Raw genomic sequence first — 21,401 nt, 5'->3', positions numbered from 1 at the left:
GTGAGCCACCCCGAGTCTTCGGAGAGGGGCGGCATACAAATCTAATAAATTATTATTATTATCTCACCAAGCTCAAAGTTGACTCAGCCTTCCATCCTTCCTAGGTGGGTAAAATGAGGACCCAGATTGTTGGGGGCGATACGTTGACTCTGTAAAGCAGTGTTTTTCAACCAGTGTGCCGCGCAGCACATGGTCAGGTGTGCCGCGAGAGGGGAGAGAGAAAGAGAGAGAGAAAGAGAAAGAAAGCGAGAGAGAAAGAAAGCAAGAGAGAGAAAAAGAAAGCGAGAGAGTGTGTGTGAGAGAGAAAGAAAGTGTGTGTGAGAGAGAGAAAGCAAGAGAGAGAGAAAGAGAGTGTGTGAGAGAAAGAAAGCAAGAAAGAGAGAGAGAAGGAGAGGAAGGGAGAAAGAGAGAGAAATGAGAGAAAAAAGGGGAGAAAAAAAGAAAAGAGAAAATGATTGAGGCAGAGAATGAAAGGAAAGAGAGAGAAACAAAAGAGAGAGAGAATTGACTCTTGATTTAAAGCATATGATAAAAAGCACCCAAAGAATAAGAGAGGAAAACCCCCCAGCCCTCACCTGTTTTGGAAAGAATAAGAGAGCAAAAAACCCCACAGCCCTCATCTGTTTTTAGAAATGGTTCAAGAGTGTGTATATACAAACACACACACAAGGGGGGATAATATGTATAATATGTACTGTGTTAGAGTGTCATTTTGGTTGGTGGTGTGCCCCAGGATTTTGTAAATGTAAAAAATGTGTCGCAGCTCAAAAAAGGTTGAAAATCACTGCTGTAAATGGCTTAAAGAGGGCTGTAAAAGCACTGTGAAGTGGTGTATAAGTCTAAGTGCTATTGCTATCTACTGTATCTACCTATATCCACTAGAGCTGTGACGGTACAGTGGTTAGAATGCAATATTGCAGATTAATTCTGCCAACTGCCAGCTGTTCGATCCTGACCACTCAAGGATCCTGAATAGCTGAAGCTTTCCTTTTATTTCCTGGAGTCAGAAAGCCTGGTCCCAATTGTGATCCTAAGTGAAGGACTACCTGTATTCCCCCAGCACAGCTCACTCTGCCCAACTTCCAGTGTTGGATCCTTCTCATTTGGTGGCTGCCTTAATTTTGTGGATGGCATATGGGCTGGATTCCTTCGGGATCCAAATTTCATTGCCTTCTTGGCTTCTTTGATCAGCTGCCCCTTCTAAGGCTGCGGTCAGTTCCGGCCCAAAGATGTTGGTGTTCCGGTAATTGGAGGTAAGGTGGCTGAAAGAAGACTCCGAAGAGCTTTCCTCCTGGTTTTCTCCATCTTGGTCGTCCTTTAGCTTGGTTGTCTCCAGCTGCATGGAGTCTGTCACATCTGCCTTTTTGAAGGCCCCTTTGAGGTCCTGCAAGAAGGTTGCTTTGGGGGCGAAGAAGAGGAGGAGAAACACCAGCCCTCCAGACACCCCACATAGGAAATAAAAGCCCATCTTCTCCGGAACACCTGCAAAGAGAGAAGATGACATTCAGTGCATTTAGTCTGAATTCACAAATCTCAACAAGTCATAGCTAGTTCAACCCTTGCTTATTGAACCCACCACAATTCTCTGGAATGTTTGTCTAGGTCAGTGGTTCTCAACCTTTCTAATGCCACGACCCCTTAATACAGTTCCTCATGTTGCGGTGACCCCCAACCATAAGTCTAGTGACAATTCTCCCAACAGAGCTTGAAGCTGATTGGTGGGAAGGTCAGAGGGATACTCCCACTGTAAATGCCTGATTGGTTTATTTATTAAGCTTAAGTTTAAGTTTAAGTTTTATTGGATTTATATGCCGCCCCTCTCCAAAAACTCGGGGCGGCTAACAACAATCATGAAAATATACAATAAAATCCAATACTAAAAGCAAATTAAAACCCCTTAATATATAAAAACCAAACATACATACAAACATACCATGTATATAGTTGTACATACCATGTGTATAGTTATTAATTGGATTTGTATGCCAAGGACTGGTTGGATTGTAAAAATATGTTCCAAGGTGCCAGAATAGAAGCTTTAGTTCCTAACACCATGGAAAATTTATCTTTTCCCATGGTCTTAGGTGACCCCTGTGAAAGGGGTCCCAACCCCAGGTTCAGAAACATTGGTCTAGGTAGAGGACTGCACTGGGCTTTGTAGTAGCCTCAGGGGTCCTAAACTCCAAAAATAAACTGGTGAGGCTAGGAGACAATAATAAATTTAACTTATTTTAATGTTTAATGAAAAAAATAAGTACAATTAGCCTATTTCTTCTCTACTGATGTTCAATCAACATACAACATGGCTTTGCAGGTGATATGAATCACATCCTCTAATTCATCAAACCTAAAGATGAAAAAAAAGTTACAATAGTTTTCTGGTCTTGAGGTTGGATATAATCTTGCCCTCAATTCTAAATAATGAGAGAGAACTGAAAGCGTCGCAGGGCTAGTTAAATCTTAAAGTATTGTGAAAATCTGTCTATATACCATTAAAATTTTTGTGTCTGTAACCTTTAGCTAGGCAAAGTGGTGCATACGGTAGAGCAAAATCTTTTTCAGTTAAGGTACTTTAATTGGCTCACTTACAGAATCCGTCCAAAATCTGGGAAGCCTGATTCTTGTGGTGGGGTTAGAATTTGGGAACGTTTATAAAACACTTTGCAACATGAAATTATTATTAAAAGTGTTATAACAGAATACAAAACACTGTGGAACAATTCCCGTGATCAACTGTTGATGTTTGACTGTGCTGTACAGTTTAACATGTGATACTTTCAATATGTGATATACCTTCAATTGGGGTGGGTTCTAACGTACCTTGCTGCTGGTTTGCTTCCTCCTGCACTGTGTGCACAGAAGCCAAAACCAAGATGGCGGCACCTATGTCGCCACTGAGATAGCTGGTTCAGGGTGTGGCCAGCTACCCACTACCGGTTCTATAGAACTGGTCTGTGTTGTGGCCGGTCCAGCTGATCACGGATTTCGAAGATCGAGAGATGGATGCGTTTTGGTATCCTAGACCAGTATTCTTGGCAACTGAGCCAGAGTGTGAAGAGGATAAGAAGTTAGAGACTGAAAGCCAAGCAGAGGCTGTGGCACCCCCAGGCTGTGACTGAGGGAATGGTGTAGAACCACCTATAGATGCAAAAACGTGCAGAAATATGTCCAGGCAGGATTATTTGAGAAGAAAGAGATTTGGGTGTGAATAGCTCTATAGAACATTTGGCCAAACCTTGTAACTATACAAGAGAAGGTCTCGCAAGGAATCAGTGCGAAGGAAAACACTTCAACAATGACATGGTATGTTCTCTGTGCTGTAGAGATCCTGTTTGCTTCCAGACAGCTTGAAATATACACAGACTACTTCTCTGGGACTTCTGCCAAAATGCTGTGCATTTGGAAGGGTTAATAGACCCTTCAAAGTGACTTTAATGAGCTTTCGAACTCTGGCCCAGAAAAAGTAATTAGCCGTGGACCACTGCCCACTTCTTGATAATGCTCCTTTGACTTTTAACTTATGAACACTTGTTCTCAATACATATTTCCATCATATACCTTTCCAACTGGTGTGTGTGTGAACTTAATTTCTGGGGTCTCCTTGCTTAGACAGGACAGTCTGAACCGGGAGCAACCCACTTCTGCTCGGAATAGCTCCCTGCTATTTTTAAGTACATTAGAAGCTGTGGCATGCTTGAAGGCATGGAGAGATCTTTAAGGGAAGTATGACCTGGGGAGGTTCAAGATTCTGTCTCATGTAGGAGGAAAATCACACCATGCATTCCTGTACAGCCAAGAAGGATCACACATACCCCAAATATGGGCTATTGTTTCCAGAGAGTTAGTAAATATCATCGGATTTTCTTGGAACCGCTTGGACAGCCTCGGCCCGGTGTACCAGCCACCTGTAGCAAATAAGGGGACAGGATGGTTGGTCTTACTAAGGATACCTACAATAGCAAGAGAACAAAGTTCCTGTTCTTAGTCTACATCGCTTAAGGGACAAGCACAAAGTCATTGGCTCATGAATCTTTTGAAGGCCATGCCTTCCAGATAGGGAAGAACATCCCAATGTTCTAAACCAGGGGTGTCAAACTCGATTTCATTGAAGGCCATATGAAGGCCGTGTTTGACTGCATGTGTGTGTCTGGCCAGGGTGGGAGCACCCAGATCAACGAGGCTCCATTTTTGGCCATGTCAGTCCTTTTGCATGTGCAGAAGCAAAAAAAAATGCCTAAAATCAGTGAATTCTCACATGCAAGAGATTTGAGAAGCCAAATCTCATGTGTCAATGCGCATGCATGCATTGGGAGTGCAGAGATGTGTGTGCATCTCCATTTACACTATCGGAGCCCCAATCCCAGTGATACCACTGCAACCCATTACTGGTGGTTCCGTAGGCCAGATCTAAGCACCCCGTGGGCCGGATCCAGCCTCCAGGCCTTGACTTTGACACCCCTGTTCTAAACTGTGCAAAAATGGAAGAGATATTTACGACTACACTGGTACCTCTACCTACAAACGCCTCTACTTACGGACTTTTTTAGATAACAACCTGGTGTTCAAGATTTTTTTTTTTGCCTCTTCTCAAGAACCATTTTCCACTTACAAACCTGAGCCTCTGAAACTGTAACTGGAAAAGGCAGGAAGAAGCCTCCATGGGGCCCTTCTAGGAATCTCCTGGGAGGAAACAGAGCCAGAAAAGGCGGGGAGAAGCCTCCGTGAGGCCTCTGTAGGAATCTCCTGGAAGGAAACAGGACTGGAAAAGGTGGAGAGAAGCCTCTGTGGGGCTTCTCTAGGAATCTCCTGGGAGGAAACAGGGCCTCCACCCTCCCTGTGGTTTCCCCAACCGCATGCATTATTTGCTTTTACATTGATTCCTATGGGAAAAATTGCTTCTCCTTACAAACTTTTCTACTTAAGAACCTGGCAACGGAATGAATTAAGTTCGTAAGCAGAGGTACCACTGTATTTCCAGAGACTGACTGCAGGCGACCTCAGGCAAGACACTCCGCTAAGTCTGTTCACGGTTATAACAGCCCCGTTGTCACAATGTGGTTACCAGATTAATGCATTTAGGGCTTGCCACATGGCGCTGAACCTAATAGTCTGCTATGCGCAACATGCTATGCTATCAACAACAAAAGCGCCAAACAGCCCTTTAACCAAGCTTATTATGTGGTGGGAATTCATGATCATTTCATTTCTCACCCGAAGCCAGCAGGAAATTATCTTTGCTATTATTTGGCAACATGCCTTAGTGTTTCTAGTAGCAAGCTCCCAGGAAAGGATTATGTTGTAATAGAAGGGAATTATGTCAGTCCTACAGGCTGCTACAGGCTTATCATGTATGGAAATACAACAGGGCTCTTATGGGGAGTGCAGTTTTTCCTTGGGGAGCCCAACTGAAATCTCGGGCCGTGGGGAAATCAGAAAAGAGCGAATGAATTGGGTTCCCTTCAGGGCAGAGGTGCCCAGCCCAACTGAGGTGAAAGAAATACTGCATTCAAAAGCTGGAGAATGGATTTCATTGAGGGAGAACACAATGTGTTGCTTGTGTTTCTTAGGTGCTTCCTGTTGCCACTTGTTGTGGTTAGCTCTGGCCCAGCTCCTGCCCCAAGGACTGTGGGTGTGGGGGAGACATCCACATGCTGCAGGCCTGTTTTGCCCCCGGTGGAATCTGATGATGAAGGCTCCTCTGACCAAGAAGACATGAGTGACAGGGAGGAGGAGAGTGTGGCAGACAGCTCAGAAGGAGATCAATTATCTAGCTCCTCCTTGGATTCACAACAAGAGTTAATGATACAGCCACGCATGCGGAGAGTGATGCATAGGCAACAACAACTGAGAGATTATTATCAAAGAAAATGAGGCCACCTGTGGTTGGGTGGGGCTGTGGTAATTAGTGAGGCTGCTATAAAGAGCAGCCTGTGGGTTTGGTCATTGTGGAGGATTATCTGATCATTGTGTTTCATGACTGGGTTACTGACTTTGACTTTTTGTGTGCTGATTTTTCCCTGCTTTGAATCTAAATCAGAGCAAAGTGTGTTTCACTTTGTGAAAGAAGAAGGACTGTGAATTGCCTCACAGCTGCAAGCTGAGTATCACAGAACTGATAAGGGACTTGTATTAATTACCAGTTTGTTTGGAGACTAGTGCTCTTTGCTATACCAAAAGAGGGCTTAATTTAAGTGAATTTTCATTATAAAGAACATTGTGTTTGAATTTTCAAACGTGTGTGTGTCTGAAATTTGTACCTGTGAATTTTTGGGAGGATTCTACCAGAGAGCCCAACAGAACAGCCACTGAGGAAGGCCTCTACTCCATCTTGCAGACTTAGGATTGTTCTGCCGGGCTCTCTGATAGGAGCCTCCCGAAAATTCAAGGATACAAATTTCAGACACACATGTTTGAAAATTCAAAACAATGTTCTTTATCACAAAAATCAAAGTAAACTAAGCACTCTTTTTGTATTGCAAAGAGCACTCTTCCCAAAACAACCGGGTAGTCTGTACAATTTCCCTTAAGCAGTCATTAAGTACTTAGCCAGCAGCTGTGGAGAAACTTCACACCCCTTTTTCTTCCAACGAAGGGAGACACACACACACGCTGCTCTGCTTTGGTTTCAAAGGCATGAAAAAGCAACAAAGTCCAGCACACAAGATTCCTGACGAAACCGCAACAGATATTCTTCCACAATGGCCAAACCCGGCTGCTGCTATTTATAGCAGCAGCCCTAATTACTGGAGCCCCACCCAAACACAGGTGGCCTCCCTTATTTCCTGTAATATGTTCTTACTTGGTCTCTTCTACGCATAATTCTGCACTTGTGTGGGTCCAACATGTCACCATCTGAAGCTATAGAAGATAAGGAAGATTGACTGCCTTGGCTGTGTGCCAAGCCCTCCTCTGCCAAGTCACTCCCACCTTCTTCTTCGTCCGAGGAAACTAAACTCTGATCTGATTCTGTCGGCAATAACACAGGCCTGTGACATGTTGAATTTTCCACTGCATCCACCTCCCCATTCCCTGGGGCAGGAGCTGGGCCAGAGCCAACCACAACAAGGATGAAGATACTTCAGAGTCCAGTGGTGAATTTCAAAAAATTTTACTGCTGGTTCTGGGGAATTATTGTTTATTTTATTTTATTTATTTATTTATTTATTCGATTTTAATGCCGCCCTTCTCCTTAGACTCATGGTGGCTTACAAAATGTTAGCAATAGCACTTTTGAACAGAGCCAGCATATTGCCCCAGCATATTTTTATTATTATTATTTATTAGATTAGTACAAATCCAATGGTTAATGGCCTGGTGGGCATGGCAGGAAAGCGATAATGCAAAATCTCCAAGACGGACCTGGTTCATCCTCCTCAGAATCTGTCACTAACTAACCCGGTCGTGGACCACTCACCACAAATAGTAACAACAACAACAACAACAACAACAGAGTTGGAAGGGACCTTGGAGGTCTTCTAGTCCAACCCCCTGCTTATGCAGGAAACCCTACATCACTTCAGACAAATATCTTCTTAAAAACTTCCAGTGTTGGAGCATTCACAACTTCTGGAGGCAAGTTGTTCCACGGATTAATTGTTCTAACTGTCAGGAAATGTCTGCTTATTTCTAGGTTCCTTCTCTCTTTGTTCAGTTTCCACCCATTGCTTCTGGTCCTGCCCTCAGGTGCTTTGGAGAATAGTTTGACTCCCTCTTCTTTGTGGCAACCCCTGAGATATTGGAACACTTCATATCGTGCAGAATGCAGCTGCGAGAGCAATCATGGGCTTCCCTAAATATGCCCATGTTACTCCAACACTCCGCAGTCTGCATTGGTGGCCGATCAGTTTCCGGTCACAATTCAAAGTGTTGGTCATCACCTCTAAAGCCTATAAAGCCCTTCATGGCACCGGACCAGGGTATCTATGAGACCGCCTTCTGTAGCACGAATCCAAGCGATCGGTTAGGTACCACAGAGTTGGTCTCCTCCAGGTCCCGTCAACAATGTCGTTTGACGGGACCCAGGGGAAGAGCCTTCTCTGTGGCGGCTCCGACCCTCTGGAATCAGCTCCCTCCAGGGATTAGAACTGCCCCCACCCTCCTTGCCTTTCGTAAACTCCTTAAAACCCACCTCTGCCGTCAAGCGTGGGGGAACTGAAACATCTCCCCCTGCCTATGTAGTTTTTGTGTGTGATATGACTGTATGTATGTGTTTATATATTGGGGTTTCTTGTTTTTTAGACTTTTTAAATGTATTATTGTTATTTTAGATTCTAACTATTAGATTTGTCATTATATATTGTTTTTTTATCATTGCTGTAAGCCGCCCCGAGTCTACGGAGAGGGGCGGCATACAAATCTTAATAATAATAATAATAATAATAATAATAATAATAATAATAATAATAATAATAATAATAATAATAATCACCATCATCATCATCATCATCATCATCATCACGCAGTCCTAGGTGCTTGGGAAGCGCCCGACTGGTGATGAAATACGAAACCCAGCATAGTGATCTCGTTTGCTGTGTTGTACTGACATAATAATAATAATAATAATAATAATAATAACAACAACAACAACAACAACAACAACTACAACAACACTGCCATCATGTCTCCCCTGGTCCTTCTTTTCATTAAACAAAACATACCCTTTTCCTGCAACAGCTCTTCATATGTTTTAGCCTCCAGTCCCCTAATCATCTTAGTTGCTCTATCTATCCCAGTGTTTCCCAACCTTGGCAACTTGAAGATATTTGGACTTCAACTCCCAAAATTCCCCAGCCAGCATTTGCTGGCTGGGGAATTCTGGGAGTTGAAGTCCAAATATCTTCAAGTTGCCAAGGTTGGGATACACTGATCTATCCATCTTCTTGCACCTAGGTAGGAGAAAGTTGCAGGGTTGAAGCAATTCCCACGTACTTCTCCATTGCAGAGACGTACCGTAAGATTAAAATCAAGGCGGCATAATTACCGTGGGTGTAATCCGAGATTGAGAAGGGATCTTCTTGGGATTCCCGTGTCACTTCTTCTAGCAATTGTCTTGGCACTGAAAGACACACAGGAGTGCAGGCGATGGGGAAAAAGCAAACAAAAGTTTGTATAATCATTTCTATAGGCAATCTTAATGTACATGATAAAATAGAATTGCTAACATGAGGACATCAGTTGTAGCACTAAGAAACGGTTGGGTGTCACTGAATACTTGAGGAAGATTATGGTTCATAATGGTGTAAATGTTAGGACCGTGGATGAGCTGCTAGGGGCTATCGGGTTCAGGAGAATCTCTAGCTGGGATTCTGTGCAGTTCCAAGAACCCCCAAATCCCACTCCTGGCTTGATCTCCTCAACCCTCCCCTCTCAGAAGTCCCCACACAGTGCTGGGTGGTGGGACCATGGGGAAGGGTCTTCTCTGTGGTGGCCCTGGCCCTCTGGAACCAACTCCCCTCGGAGATTCGAGCTGCTCCCACCCTCCTGGCCTTTTGAAAAACTTTAAAAACACATTTTTTGTCGGCAGACTTGGGGCTGTTGATTGATAACACCCTGCTCCAACCAATAGTCTGTCATCTGCACCTCTATAACTGTCTGGTTTGGTGCTGCAACCCAACAGGACCGACACAGACTTCAGAGGAGAATCAGAACTGCAGAAAAAACAATTGCTGCCAACCTGCCTTCCATTGAGGACCTGTATACTGCACGAGTCAAAAAGAGGGCGGGAAAAAATATTTACTGACCCCTCACATCCTGGACACAAATAGTTTCAACTCCTACCCTCAAAACGTCGCTACAGAGCACTGCACACCAAGACAACTAGACACAAGAACAGTTTTTTCCCGAACGCCATCACTCTACTAAACAAATAATTCCCTCAACACTGTCAGACTTTCTACTAAATCTGCACTTCTATTCTACTAGTTTTTCTCATCATTCCTTTCACCCATTTCCTCCCATGTTGACTATATGACTGTAACTTGTTGCTTATATCCTAAGATTTTTATTAATACTGCTTCTTCATTGCTTATTTGACCCCTATGACAATCATTAAGTGTTGTACCATATGATTCTTGACAAATGTATACAGTATTTTATTTTATGTACGCTGAGAGCATATGCACCAAGACAAATTCCTTGTGTGTCCAATCACACTTGGCCAATAAAAATTCTATTCTATTCTATTCTAATATGTTAGTGGAATGAATGATTGATCAATGAATGCCTTTTAATATTTTGGGGTTTTATAGTGCATTTTTGTTTTATTTTTGTACACCGCCCTTAATCCACTGGAGAACGGTGGCCTATAAATTCAAATAATCAATCAATTAATCAATCAATAATTTGGAATGGACACTGGAGCAACTGACCACTTAGCTTGTCCTTCCCACCTCAAATATCAGCAGGTTAATTTGCTGTCCTGCTTACCGCAAGTGTAAGACACCCTCAATTGTTTCTTCACCCCTGGGAAGCAAGGGTCTCCAAAAGTAGACGAGTTGGCAACAAGCGTACAATTCCTCTTCTTGTGGCACCTCTGGGAGACTCTTCTCAAGGCATCAGGAGCTATGCACTCTACAAATCACACACATACACAACACAGTCAGCCCACGTAGGGGTGTGCAGAAATGGCTGAGTCGGGAGGTTTGTCCATTGGGGACTTTCCAAAGAGGTCTCCAAGACTGACTATCTACCGCAGTCAGTCTCAAATGGGTGGTCACAACTTTCATTAGAGTTGAGACACCGAATTCTCTCAGATATGTATTAAATCAGGGGTGTCGAACCCAAGGCCTGGGGGCCAAATCCGGCCCATGAGGTGCTTAGATCGGGCCCACAGGGCCCACCCTGGAAACAGCAAAGGACTGGCCCGCAGTGGTGTCTCGGTTCCTAAGACTATCAGAAATATGTGTTTTCTGATGGTCTTAGGCAACCCCTGTGAAAGGGCAACTATTATTATTATTATTATTATTATTATTATTATTATTATTATTATTGTTTGTTTGTTTGTTTGTTTGTTTGTTTATTTGTTTATTTATTTGTTTATTTGTTTGTTTGTTTATTTATTAGATTTGTATGCCGCCCCTCTCCGTAGACTCAGGGCAGCTTACAGCAATGATAAAAACAATATACAATGAGAAATCTAATAGTTAGACTCTAAAATAACAATAATACATTTAAAAAGTCTAAAAAACTAAAAAACCCAATGTTGTGGTTGGCTCTGGCCCAGCTCCTGCCCCAAGGACTGTGGATGTGGGGGAGACATCCACATGCTGTAGGCCTGTTTTGCCCCCGGTGGAATCTGCTGATGAAGGCTCCTCTGACCAAGAAGACATGAGTGACAGGGAGGAGGAGAGTATGGCAGACAGCTCAGAAGGAGATCAATTATCTAGCTCCTCCTTGGATTTAGAACAAGAGTTAATGATACATCCACGCATGAGGAGAGCGATGCATAGGCAGCAACAACTGAGAGATTATTATCAAAGAAAATGAGGCCACCTGTGGTTGGGTGGGGCGGGGCTGTGGCAATTAGTGAGGCTGCTATAAATAGCAGCCTGTGGGTTTGACCATTGTGGAGGATTATCTGATCATTGTGTTTCCTGACTGCTTTACTGACTTTGAGCTTTTGTGTGCTGATTTTCCTCCGCTTTGAAACTAAACCAGGGCAAAGTGTGTTTCACTTTGTGAAAGAAGGACTGTGAATTGCCTCACAGCTGCAAGCTAAGTATCACAGAACTGATAAGGGACTTGTACAAATTACCAGTTTGTTTGGAGACGAGTGCTCTTTGCTATACCAAAAGAGGGCTTAGGTTAAGGGAATTTTCATTATAAAGAACATTTTTTTGAATTTTCAAATGTTTGTGTGTCTGAAATTGTATCTGTGCATTTTTGGGAGGATTCTACCAGAGAGCTCAACTGAACACCCAGTATATAAAAAACATACATAGAGTCATATCATACACAGAAAACTACATAGGCAGGGAGAGATGTTTCAGTTCCCCCACGCTTGACGACAGAGGTGGGTTTTAAGGAGTTTACGAAAGGCAAGGAGGGTGGGGGCAGTTCTAATCTATGGAGGGAGCTGATTCCAGAGGGTTGGAGCCACCACAGAGAAGGCTCTTCCTCTGGGTCCCACCAAACGATATTGTTTAGTAGTGAGTTGCAGCCAGTATGGGGCAATACGCCATCCTGGTTGTGAAAATGGAGCTGCATGCGCAACTCCAGATGACCGACGGGTGGGCACATGCATCGGCGCAAGATTCGGCTTCTGCACATGTGCCGGAGGTGAAATCTCATGTAAGGATGCAAGAGAAAGCAAGAGTTCAGCGATTTTTGCTGATTTTTTTACTTCCGTGCATGGGCGGAAGCAAAAATATCAGCAAAAATTGTCGACGTTTCGTGCATGTCCTCACATGAGATTTGGCTCCTGGTGCATGCACAGAAGGCAAATTCTCATATCGATGTATGCCCGCCCACCAGATGCACACACACATGTTCATGCGCCAGTCACTGGAGCATTCCTGTAATGCCAGCGATGGGGAGCCCTTGTGTGGTCGCGACCCACAGGCTGAGAAGCGCTGGCTTAAAGGAAAGCCAGCAAAGCCCACCAGCTACCCTTCCCATTTCAGGACCTGAGCACGATTTGAGTATTGCCCACAAGATCATATGCTGCAATGTCCTACCGGTCAGTGACTACTTCAGCTTCAACCGCAACAACACAAGAGCACGCCACAGATTCAAACTTAATACAAACCGCTCCAAACTTGACTGTAAAAAATATGATTTCAACAATCGAGTTATCGAAGCATGGAACTCATTGCCGGACTCAATTGTGTCAACCCCTAACCCCCAACATTTCTCCCTTAGACTCTCCACGATTGACCTCTCCACGTTCCTAAGAGGCCAGTAAGGGGCGTGCATAAGTGCACTGGTGTGCCTTTCGTCCCCTGTCCAATTGTCTTTCTTTTCTCTCACTTATCATATATATTTTCTTCCTTTCAGATGTCCTCTCCTCTAAGTTTACTTTTACCCTTATATATATTACTACATGTCTATTTTTCTTCCTATGTATTCGTGTATATTGGACTAAATAAATAGATAGATAGATAGATAGATAGATAGATAGATAGATAGATAGATAGATAGATAGATAGATAGATAGATGATAAATAAAATAAAATAAAATAAAATAAAATAATAAAATAAAGTAAAGTAAAGTAAAGTAAAGTAAAATAAAATAAAATAAAATAAAATAAATAAAATAAAATAAAATAAAATAAAATAAAATAAAATAAAATAAAATAAAATAAAATAAAATAAAATAAAATAAAATAAAATAATAAAATAAAATAAAATAAAATAAAATAAAATAAAATAAAATAATAAAAATGTTATCAGAGGAGTTGGTGCAATGGGGGAAAGTTCTTCAACCAGTTGCCATGATGGAAATACAGATCCAGAGCAACCTTCGAGCTGGCACCAAATCCTGACGTGGAAGGCCCATAGACTCACCAAGTGCAGTAAAGGTTTAGGATTGCCTTAGCAGAGTTCTCCTGTACCTATTTCAGGCTCCGTCCCGTTCATAGAATTACACTCCAACTTTCCTCGCAAAGGTCGCCCATAAATCGAAGAATAAATTGCTAGGACTGATTTGCTCCGACACTGTAGCCTCATCTTGTCATTTTCACATACGGTCTTGAGACGATAATTGGCTGAAAACGAGACACAGTTATTCCTCGTCAGTCTCTTCCTACTCCTTGCTCTGTATAATTTCAAACCTTTCTTCCTTTTATTAAGGCCATATTTGAGATAAGGAAAGGACTATCAGTACAAGTTGGACTCTCGGAACAACAGGCTAAATCTGAAAATGAATTATTTTGAGATGATATCAACCATTAATGGTTGCAAGTGCTAGATAATGTATTGAAAAAACCTGAACAACTGCATTTTATACAATAATTCAGTGACTAAAGTTAGTCAAACTACGGTGTAATATGATTTAGCCCCAATATTTTAATCAACTAGGTTTTTTTTTAATTATAAGTTAATTATAAGTTTTTCAGATAAAGCTTCTAATTATAGGTGACAAATTCAACAAATGATCATATAAACTTCTTTCTTTCTTTCTTTCTTTCTTTCCTTCCTTCCCTTCTCTTTGACTCTCTTTTTCTTTCTTTCTTTCTTTTCTCATTCATTCATTCATGTCTGATTCTTGGAGACTGCTTGGACAAGCCCCTGTTCTCTTGGCAAAGTTTTTCAGTGGTGGCTGGACATTATCTGAGCTAGGGCTGAGAAAGAGTGACTGGCCCAAGGTAACCCAGCTGGTTTTGTGCCAAAAAGCAGGACTAGAACTCACAGTCTCCCAGTTTTTAGACTAATGCCTTAACACAGGTGTGTCAAACTGAAGGTCTTGGGGCCAGATCCAGCTTGTGGGGTGCTTAGATCTGGCTTGCAGGCCCGCCCTGGAAACTACCCATGGTGCTTCTCCAGCAAAAAAAAAGGAGCTTGCGAGGGCCATGCGCAGCCCTCCCTGAGCCCCATTTTCACTGTCAGAGGGCTGCAGGAATCTGTCGTGGTCAAAAACGGAGCCTTAATGAGTGACATTGAGCTGACCATGCCTCCCCCCGCCAGCTCTCCAAGGTCAAACACAACCCTGATACGGTTGTCGATGAAATCACCCCTGCCTTAATCACAACAGCAAGCTGGCCCTCTTACATTAACCTAGTGGGAAGCAAAATTAGTCAGGCCACTTCTTTGTTATGTGCAACCGGACTCCATAGTGTCATCCCCAAACCCCCAACACTTTACCCTTAGATTATCTACGGTTGACCTATCCAGATTCCTAAGAGGTCAGTAAGGGGCGAGTACAAGTGCACTAGAGTGCCTTCCGTCCCCTGTTCTATTGCTCTCCTATATCTCCTATACCTTTCTTCTATTCCTATATCTCTTTGCTCTCCTATATCTCCTATACATTTCTTCTATTCCTATATCTCTTCTTCTATTCTTTCATTGATATGTTCTATTACTATACCTTCTTTTCTATTATTTCTTAGATATATTTTACTATGAGTATCTCCTCTATAACCTTTATCATGTATTTTACTATGTGTATATAGATATATACCCACTAAAACCCTTGTTGTGTATTGGACAAAATAAATAAATAAAATAAAATAAATAAACCTGGTTTTTTTGCATTGTGCAAAAAATGAGCTGCAAGAGGGAGCAAACTGGCAGCAAGGTAAGTTGGAACCCACCCCTGAACCAATGGTCTCTTGGGGAATCTCTGAAGAATCCTAAAGTTTTTCAACTTTCCTCTGAGAAGCCTCTTATCTACAACACTAGCTTTCACTGATGCTCTTCCCAAAGCCCTCCAGATAGATTGAAGCCTTCAATCTCTATCAATGATGTTTTAGTAGCTTTGGATGACCTATTGCAACTCTCCGGAAGACCGTAAGGTAGAACTTCATATCTTCTCCTTTTCCACACTAATGCTTTGCCGAAAATCACTCACCAGGTCTGCATTTGTAGGACACCACCAAGTATTTGTGTGTTCCAGGGCATGGATCGGGCCCAAACACTCTACTGTGGACAAGGAAATGGCACCATCGGTGGTCCTGGCACTCGTCCATCATTTTCTGGTGGAAAAAGTCAAGTGTTAAGCAGAACCGTATCTAATTTAGAAAGAGCATAACTGGTCCTTAGAAGGGGCGTAGGTCAGGGATGGCTCCGGTGCCCCGGTACTCCGGTGCCCGAAGGGCGTGTATGCCCATGCCCATAATGCAATGCCCTCCCCCTCTGCATGTATACAACCCCCAACCCCACCCCGTGCTGCCCTCCCCCTCCATACATGCGCACAGGCCTCATTGGATCCTCCAGACTTCTGGTAGGCCCGTTGGACCATTTTTTGCCATCCCCAGGTTTTAGGAAAGCCTCTGGAGCCTGTGGATGGTGAAAAATGGGCCCAACATGCTGCATCTCCCGCGCTCAAAATCTACCTAGCAACTAAGAGCTATTTTCCTATTGGCTGTCCAGTGACAGCTCAGCTGGCAGGAAAAATACAGCCCCACTATCTGTCTGCCTGCCTGCCTATCTGCCTATCTGCCTATCTGCCTATCTGCCTATCTGCCTATATCTATCTATCTATCTATCTATCTATCTATCTATCTATCTATCTATCTATCTATCTATCTATCTATCTATCATCATATATCTATATATATGTCATCTATCTATCTATTTATCATCATATATCTATATATATATCATCTATCTATCTATCTATCTATCTATCTATCTATCTATCTATCTATCTATCTATCTATCTATCTATCTATCATAGAAAGATTGACGGCAGAAAAAGACCTCATGGTCCATCTAGTCTGCCCTTATACTATTTCCTGTCATTTATCTTAGGTTGGATCTATGTTTATCCTAGGCATGTTTAAATTCAATTACTGTGGATTTACCAACCACGTCTGCTGGAAGTTTGTTCCAAGCATCTACTACTCTTTCAGTCAAATTATGTTTTCTCACATTGCTTCTGATTTTTCCCCCAGCTCATCTCCGATTGTGCCCCCTTGTTCTTGTGTTCACTTTCCTATTAAAAACACTTCCCTCCCGAATCTTATTTAACCCTTTAACATATTTAAATGTTTCGAAATCTCAACACCGGCCAAGCCTTGGAGCAGCTGCTAAGTGCACTGCTGGGCTTAGGCCACCAGGTGGCGATCCTTCTTTTCCCCAAAGCTCCTCACTGGGGATTCCTCTCCTTGTCTCACACAGCATAACAATCAAAGCCGGGAACATGCAGCTTGTCAAACCCCTAAGCTGTCACACTTAGAGATAGGTAGCCAAAAAAGGGATGTCTATGGGGATGGATTCCCATTTTCGCCACTACAGCATGCACAGATCCTGATGACCTGCACATACGCTTTTTTAAAATGTTTTTACTTCTGCGCATGCACAGGAAGCAAAATCTCCCAAGGGAATGCACAAACATTTATTTATTTATTTATTTGTTGGTTGGTTGGTTGGTTGGTTGGTTGGTTGGTTGGTTGGTTGGTTGGTTGATTGATTGGATTTGTATGCCGCCCCTCTCCGTGGACATTTAAAAACCCCATTAAGAACCATACAATACAATACAATCATACCATTCATAAAAGCTATATGTGTTCAGAGGTATCTCAGTTACCCCATGCTTGGCGACAAAGGTGGATCTTGAGTAACTTGCGAAAGGCAAGGAGGGTGGGGGCCGTTCTAATCTCTGGGGGAAGTTGATTCCAGAGGGCTGGGGCCACCACAGAGAAGGCTCTTCCCCTGAGGCCCGCCAGACGATACTGCTTAGTCAACGGGACCCGGAGAAGGCCAACTCTGTGGGACCTTATCGGTTGCTGGGATTCATGCAGCAGAAGGAGGTTCTAAAGGTATTCTGATCCGATGCCATATAGGGCTGTATAGGTCATTACCAACACTTTGAATTGTGACCGGAAACTGATCGGCAACCAATGCAGGCCGCAGAGTGTTGACAAAATGTGATCAAATCTAGGAAGTCCCACAATAGCTCTCACGGCCGCATTCTGCACGATCTGAAGTTTCCGAACACTCTTCAAAGGTAGCCCCATGTAGAGAGCATTGCAGTAGTCAAACCTCGAGGTGATGAATGGGCACCAATCAGTCCACAGTTGTCTTGCTTAGCAATGGAAACATTGTGCTCCATTGGGTTCATTGAAAAAAATAATCTTCTTCCTTGTTACAACGTCTTACCTGATGGGCTGTTGCAGATGAGCAATCAATGTCCTCCAAAGAGAGTTCTCCTGAGGCTGGACAGAGGTTTGGGCTGGGCACCCTTCGCCCATAGAAAGCAGACAGTATGGTAATGGAGGTCTTGTGGGGGCAGAGTATGGTTAGTTGCTCTCCATCACAGGCATGGAGAGTGTGGTTCTTCAGAACCTTCCTCAAATAACCTTGTGAAAGAAGAAAGTCAGAGACACCAGAGAGTATGAAAATCCATTGGTTTGGCAATTCAATTTGAAAAAAGGTTACACATAAGACCGAATATAATAGGTCCTCGGAGAGGGATGGCCATATAAATCCAATAAATAAATAAATAAATAATAAATCTTTGGTATTGTGCACTGTAGAATAATTTAAAAGGAAGATGAAGCTGTCAAAGAGATAGCCAGAGGGGAGGGGGTTATATCTATTATATCAAACAAACAAACAAACAAATAAATAAATAAACACACACAAACAAGCAAACAAACAAACAAATATGTATAGTTGTTTTTATTATGCCTTGGGTTTTTTTGTTTGTGTGTTTTCCTCTTTTTTGTATGTTCTTGAATGTAGACAGAATAATGATCCAATGTAATTATGCAACGATTGAATGTCTTTTTTAAATGTGTATATATTAAATAAAAATATTTTTTTTTAAAAGAAAGAAAGAAAATCTGTTGGTCTGAATTACTTGTACGTTTTGATGAATTGAAGAGAAATGAAAGATTGAAATGGATTCAGGGGTTTGTTTGTTTATTTATCTCTTTATCTATCTATCTATCTATCTATCTATCTATCTCTATCATTATTCATCTATCATCTATCATCTATCTATCTATCTATCTATCTATCTATCTATCAATTATCTATCTATCTATCTATCTATCATCTATCTATCTATATTTTGTTGTGAGCCGCTCTGAGTCCATGGAGAGGGGGGCATACAAATCTAATAAATAATAATAATAATAATAATAATAATAATAATAATAATAATTATTATTATTATTATTATTATTATTATTATTCTATCATCTATCTATCTATCTATCTATCTATCTATCTATCTATCTATCTATCTATCTATCTATCTATCTATCTTAACTTATATGCCACCCAATCCCAGAGAACTCTGGGCAGCTCACAACAATAAAAACTAACACAATATAAAATCAATTAAACCGTTAATAACACACTCACACACACCCTTTTGGCACACAAACCAAAAAAGGTTTGCCATCACTGGTCTAGTCAAACACTCCTCAGCATTCCCATCTTTCTCCTCAGCATTCACCAATCTTTCTCAATTCTAGAAGGTTCTGAAGGCTTCAGTCACACAAGCCACTTTCAATCCACTCTACAGAAATAGCCAACGTTATGTGGTGTTTCATTAGGATTCTAGTTTGTCCCAGCAACATGTTTACTATTAAATATGGCAGGACTGGCAATTAAATCACTGAATTAAAAAAACAGAAGCCAAAAGCAGATGGACAGTATTGAACATTTGTGATGAAGCTATCACTTCCTGCTTGACAGACCCTCACATAGCTTGGCATTTTTAATTGCAGGAAAGTTATTTGCTAAGCTGCTGCCTTTTTAAATTTAATTTATTTTTTTTCCTCACTGTTTTAATATCACAGCCTTAGTTGTGAGCACGGTTCAAGCCCTACAAATATTATTTCCAATTTATAGCGAAGCGCCTTAGATCTGACAACATAACACATAGAAAGATAAACAAATAGAAGCAACGCAAGTAGGGTGGGCTAGTGGCTGTAAAATAGGACATAAATACTGTATTTCTGTCAGTATTCTAGTATGAATTCAAGTCAAGGGAGAACCAAAAGTATCTGAAGACAGAGCAACAAAATGGGATGAAAACTAATTAAGGAGAGGAGCAATCGAGAACTTAGAAACTTCCTGACAGGGAGAACAATTCGTGGAATGGCTTACCTTCAGAAATTTTGGGTGCAATTAATTTTTTTTTAAAGATTTCAGTCACCGTTCAAAAAAAGAAACACACACAGAGAGAGAGAGTTATCCCAAAGATGCTTTTCAAGAGGCAACTGGACTTTCTTGTGTATGTGTGTATCTTTTCTTTTGAAAATATTTTGCTTCTCATCTCTTCCTTGCTTCTGACAGGTTAGTGGGGAATGGGAATAGAGAGAGAGGGAGAGAGAAAGAGAGAGAGGGAGGGAGAGAGAGAAAGAGAGAGAGATAAAAGAGAGGAAGGGAGAGAAAGAAAGAGAAAGAGGGAGGAAGGAAGGGGAAAAGAAAGAGAGAGAGATAAAGAGAGGGAGAGAGAGAAACAGAGAGAGAGAAAAGAGAGGAAGGGAGAGAAAGAAAGAGAAAGAGGGAGGAAGGAAGTGAAAGAGAAAGAGAGAGGGTGGGAGAGAGAGAAAGAGATAAAAGAGAGGAAGGGAGAGAAAGAAAGAGAAAGAGGGAGGAAGGAAGGGAGAGAGAAAGAGAGAGAGGGAGAGAGAAAGAGGAAGAGATAAAAGAGAGGAAGGGAGAGAAAGAAAGAGAAAGAGGGAGAAAGGAAGTGAAAGAGAAAGAAAGAGAGGGAGAGGGAGAAAGAGATAAAAGAGAGGAAGGGAGAGAAAGAAAGAGAAAGAGGGAGGAAGGAAGTGAAAGAGAAAGAGAGGGAGAGAGAGAAAGAGAGGGAGAGAGGGAGAGAGAAAGAGAGAGAGAGAAAAGAGAGGAAGGGAGAGAAAGAAAGAGAAAGAGGGAGGAAGGAAGTGAGAGAGAAAGAGAGAGAGAGGTAGAGAGAGAAAAAAGAGAAAGGAAGGGAGAGAAAGAGAGAAAAAGAAAGAAGGAAGGAGAGAGAGAAAGAGAGGTCTTTTATTTGTCATTGCCACTATTCCTCTAAAAAGGACCTTTTGTTTTCTTTTGATCTCCTGCAGTTTTCCCTGCAGGAATAAGAGACATTTTAGACTCTTAGAAGTTGTCATCTCATATCTTCAGCCATACGACCAGCCAGAGAAATTGCAACGGCCAATCTTCAACCCTGGATCTTCCTTCCAGTTTTAGCACATCGGCTCGGAAACTTACCTGAAAACTCCGGAGCTGCCTCCAGGAATGTTGGATAACAGAAGAAGCTCACCACAGTTGCAACCAGCCAAAGCCAACCCATCAGCCAAGATCCAGACATTGCATTGCATAGCCAGCCTTGGTTTGGCCCAGGCTGCAGTCTAATGTGTTGGTCTCTCTCATCTCCTTCTGCTGCTGGAATTAAACACTCCTATTGTCCATTAACAATGAGCTGGTTCTGTACGTGGCTGGCAGAATGTGTGTGTGTGGTGTGTATGTTGGTATATGTGTGTGTGTGTGTTTGGCTAGCTAACTAAAACAGATCCTGTAAATCTGTGTAGGCTTTAGACATCAGCAGGCTGCAAAATTAAAAACCAAAATAATGCTTGCCGTTAAACTGATATATACACCTATCCATCTACTTACTTACTTCTTTCCTTCCCTCTTCCCCCTTCCTTCCCCTTCCTCCCTCCCTCCCTTCCTTCTTTCCTTCCCTCTTCCCCCTTCCTTCCTTCCTTCTTTCCTTACCTCTTCCCCCTTCCTTCCTTCCTTCCTTCCCCTCCCTCCCTCCCTTCCTTCCTTCCTTCTTTCCTTCCCTCTTCCCC

At 42.2% G+C, this 21,401-nt stretch overlaps 1 protein-coding gene across 1 annotated transcript; it reads right to left on the bottom strand.

Annotated features, from left to right (window-relative positions):
• Positions 1-853: 853 nt before the first annotated feature.
• On the bottom strand, positions 854-20,975 carry LOC139170804 (protein eva-1 homolog C-like). The gene is made up of 8 exons (XM_070758316.1): positions 20,818-20,975; positions 17,758-17,957; positions 15,506-15,629; positions 13,551-13,703; positions 10,426-10,569; positions 8,981-9,055; positions 3,813-3,905; positions 854-1,482 (listed from the first exon to the last, which is right to left on the bottom strand). The coding sequence occupies exons 1-8, from the start codon at positions 20,915-20,917 to the stop codon at positions 1,100-1,102; spliced, it is 1,272 nt and encodes a 423-aa protein (XP_070614417.1). The 5' UTR covers positions 20,918-20,975; the 3' UTR covers positions 854-1,099.
• Between the last annotated feature and the right edge of the window lie 426 nt (positions 20,976-21,401).

Source organism: Erythrolamprus reginae, chromosome 8 (genome assembly GCF_031021105.1).
Source record: "Erythrolamprus reginae isolate rEryReg1 chromosome 8, rEryReg1.hap1, whole genome shotgun sequence".
Taxonomy (NCBI): domain Eukaryota; kingdom Metazoa; phylum Chordata; class Lepidosauria; order Squamata; family Dipsadidae; genus Erythrolamprus; species Erythrolamprus reginae.
The sequence above is the reverse complement of the archived record's forward strand: the minus strand, read 5'-3'. Positions and strand labels throughout refer to the sequence as shown.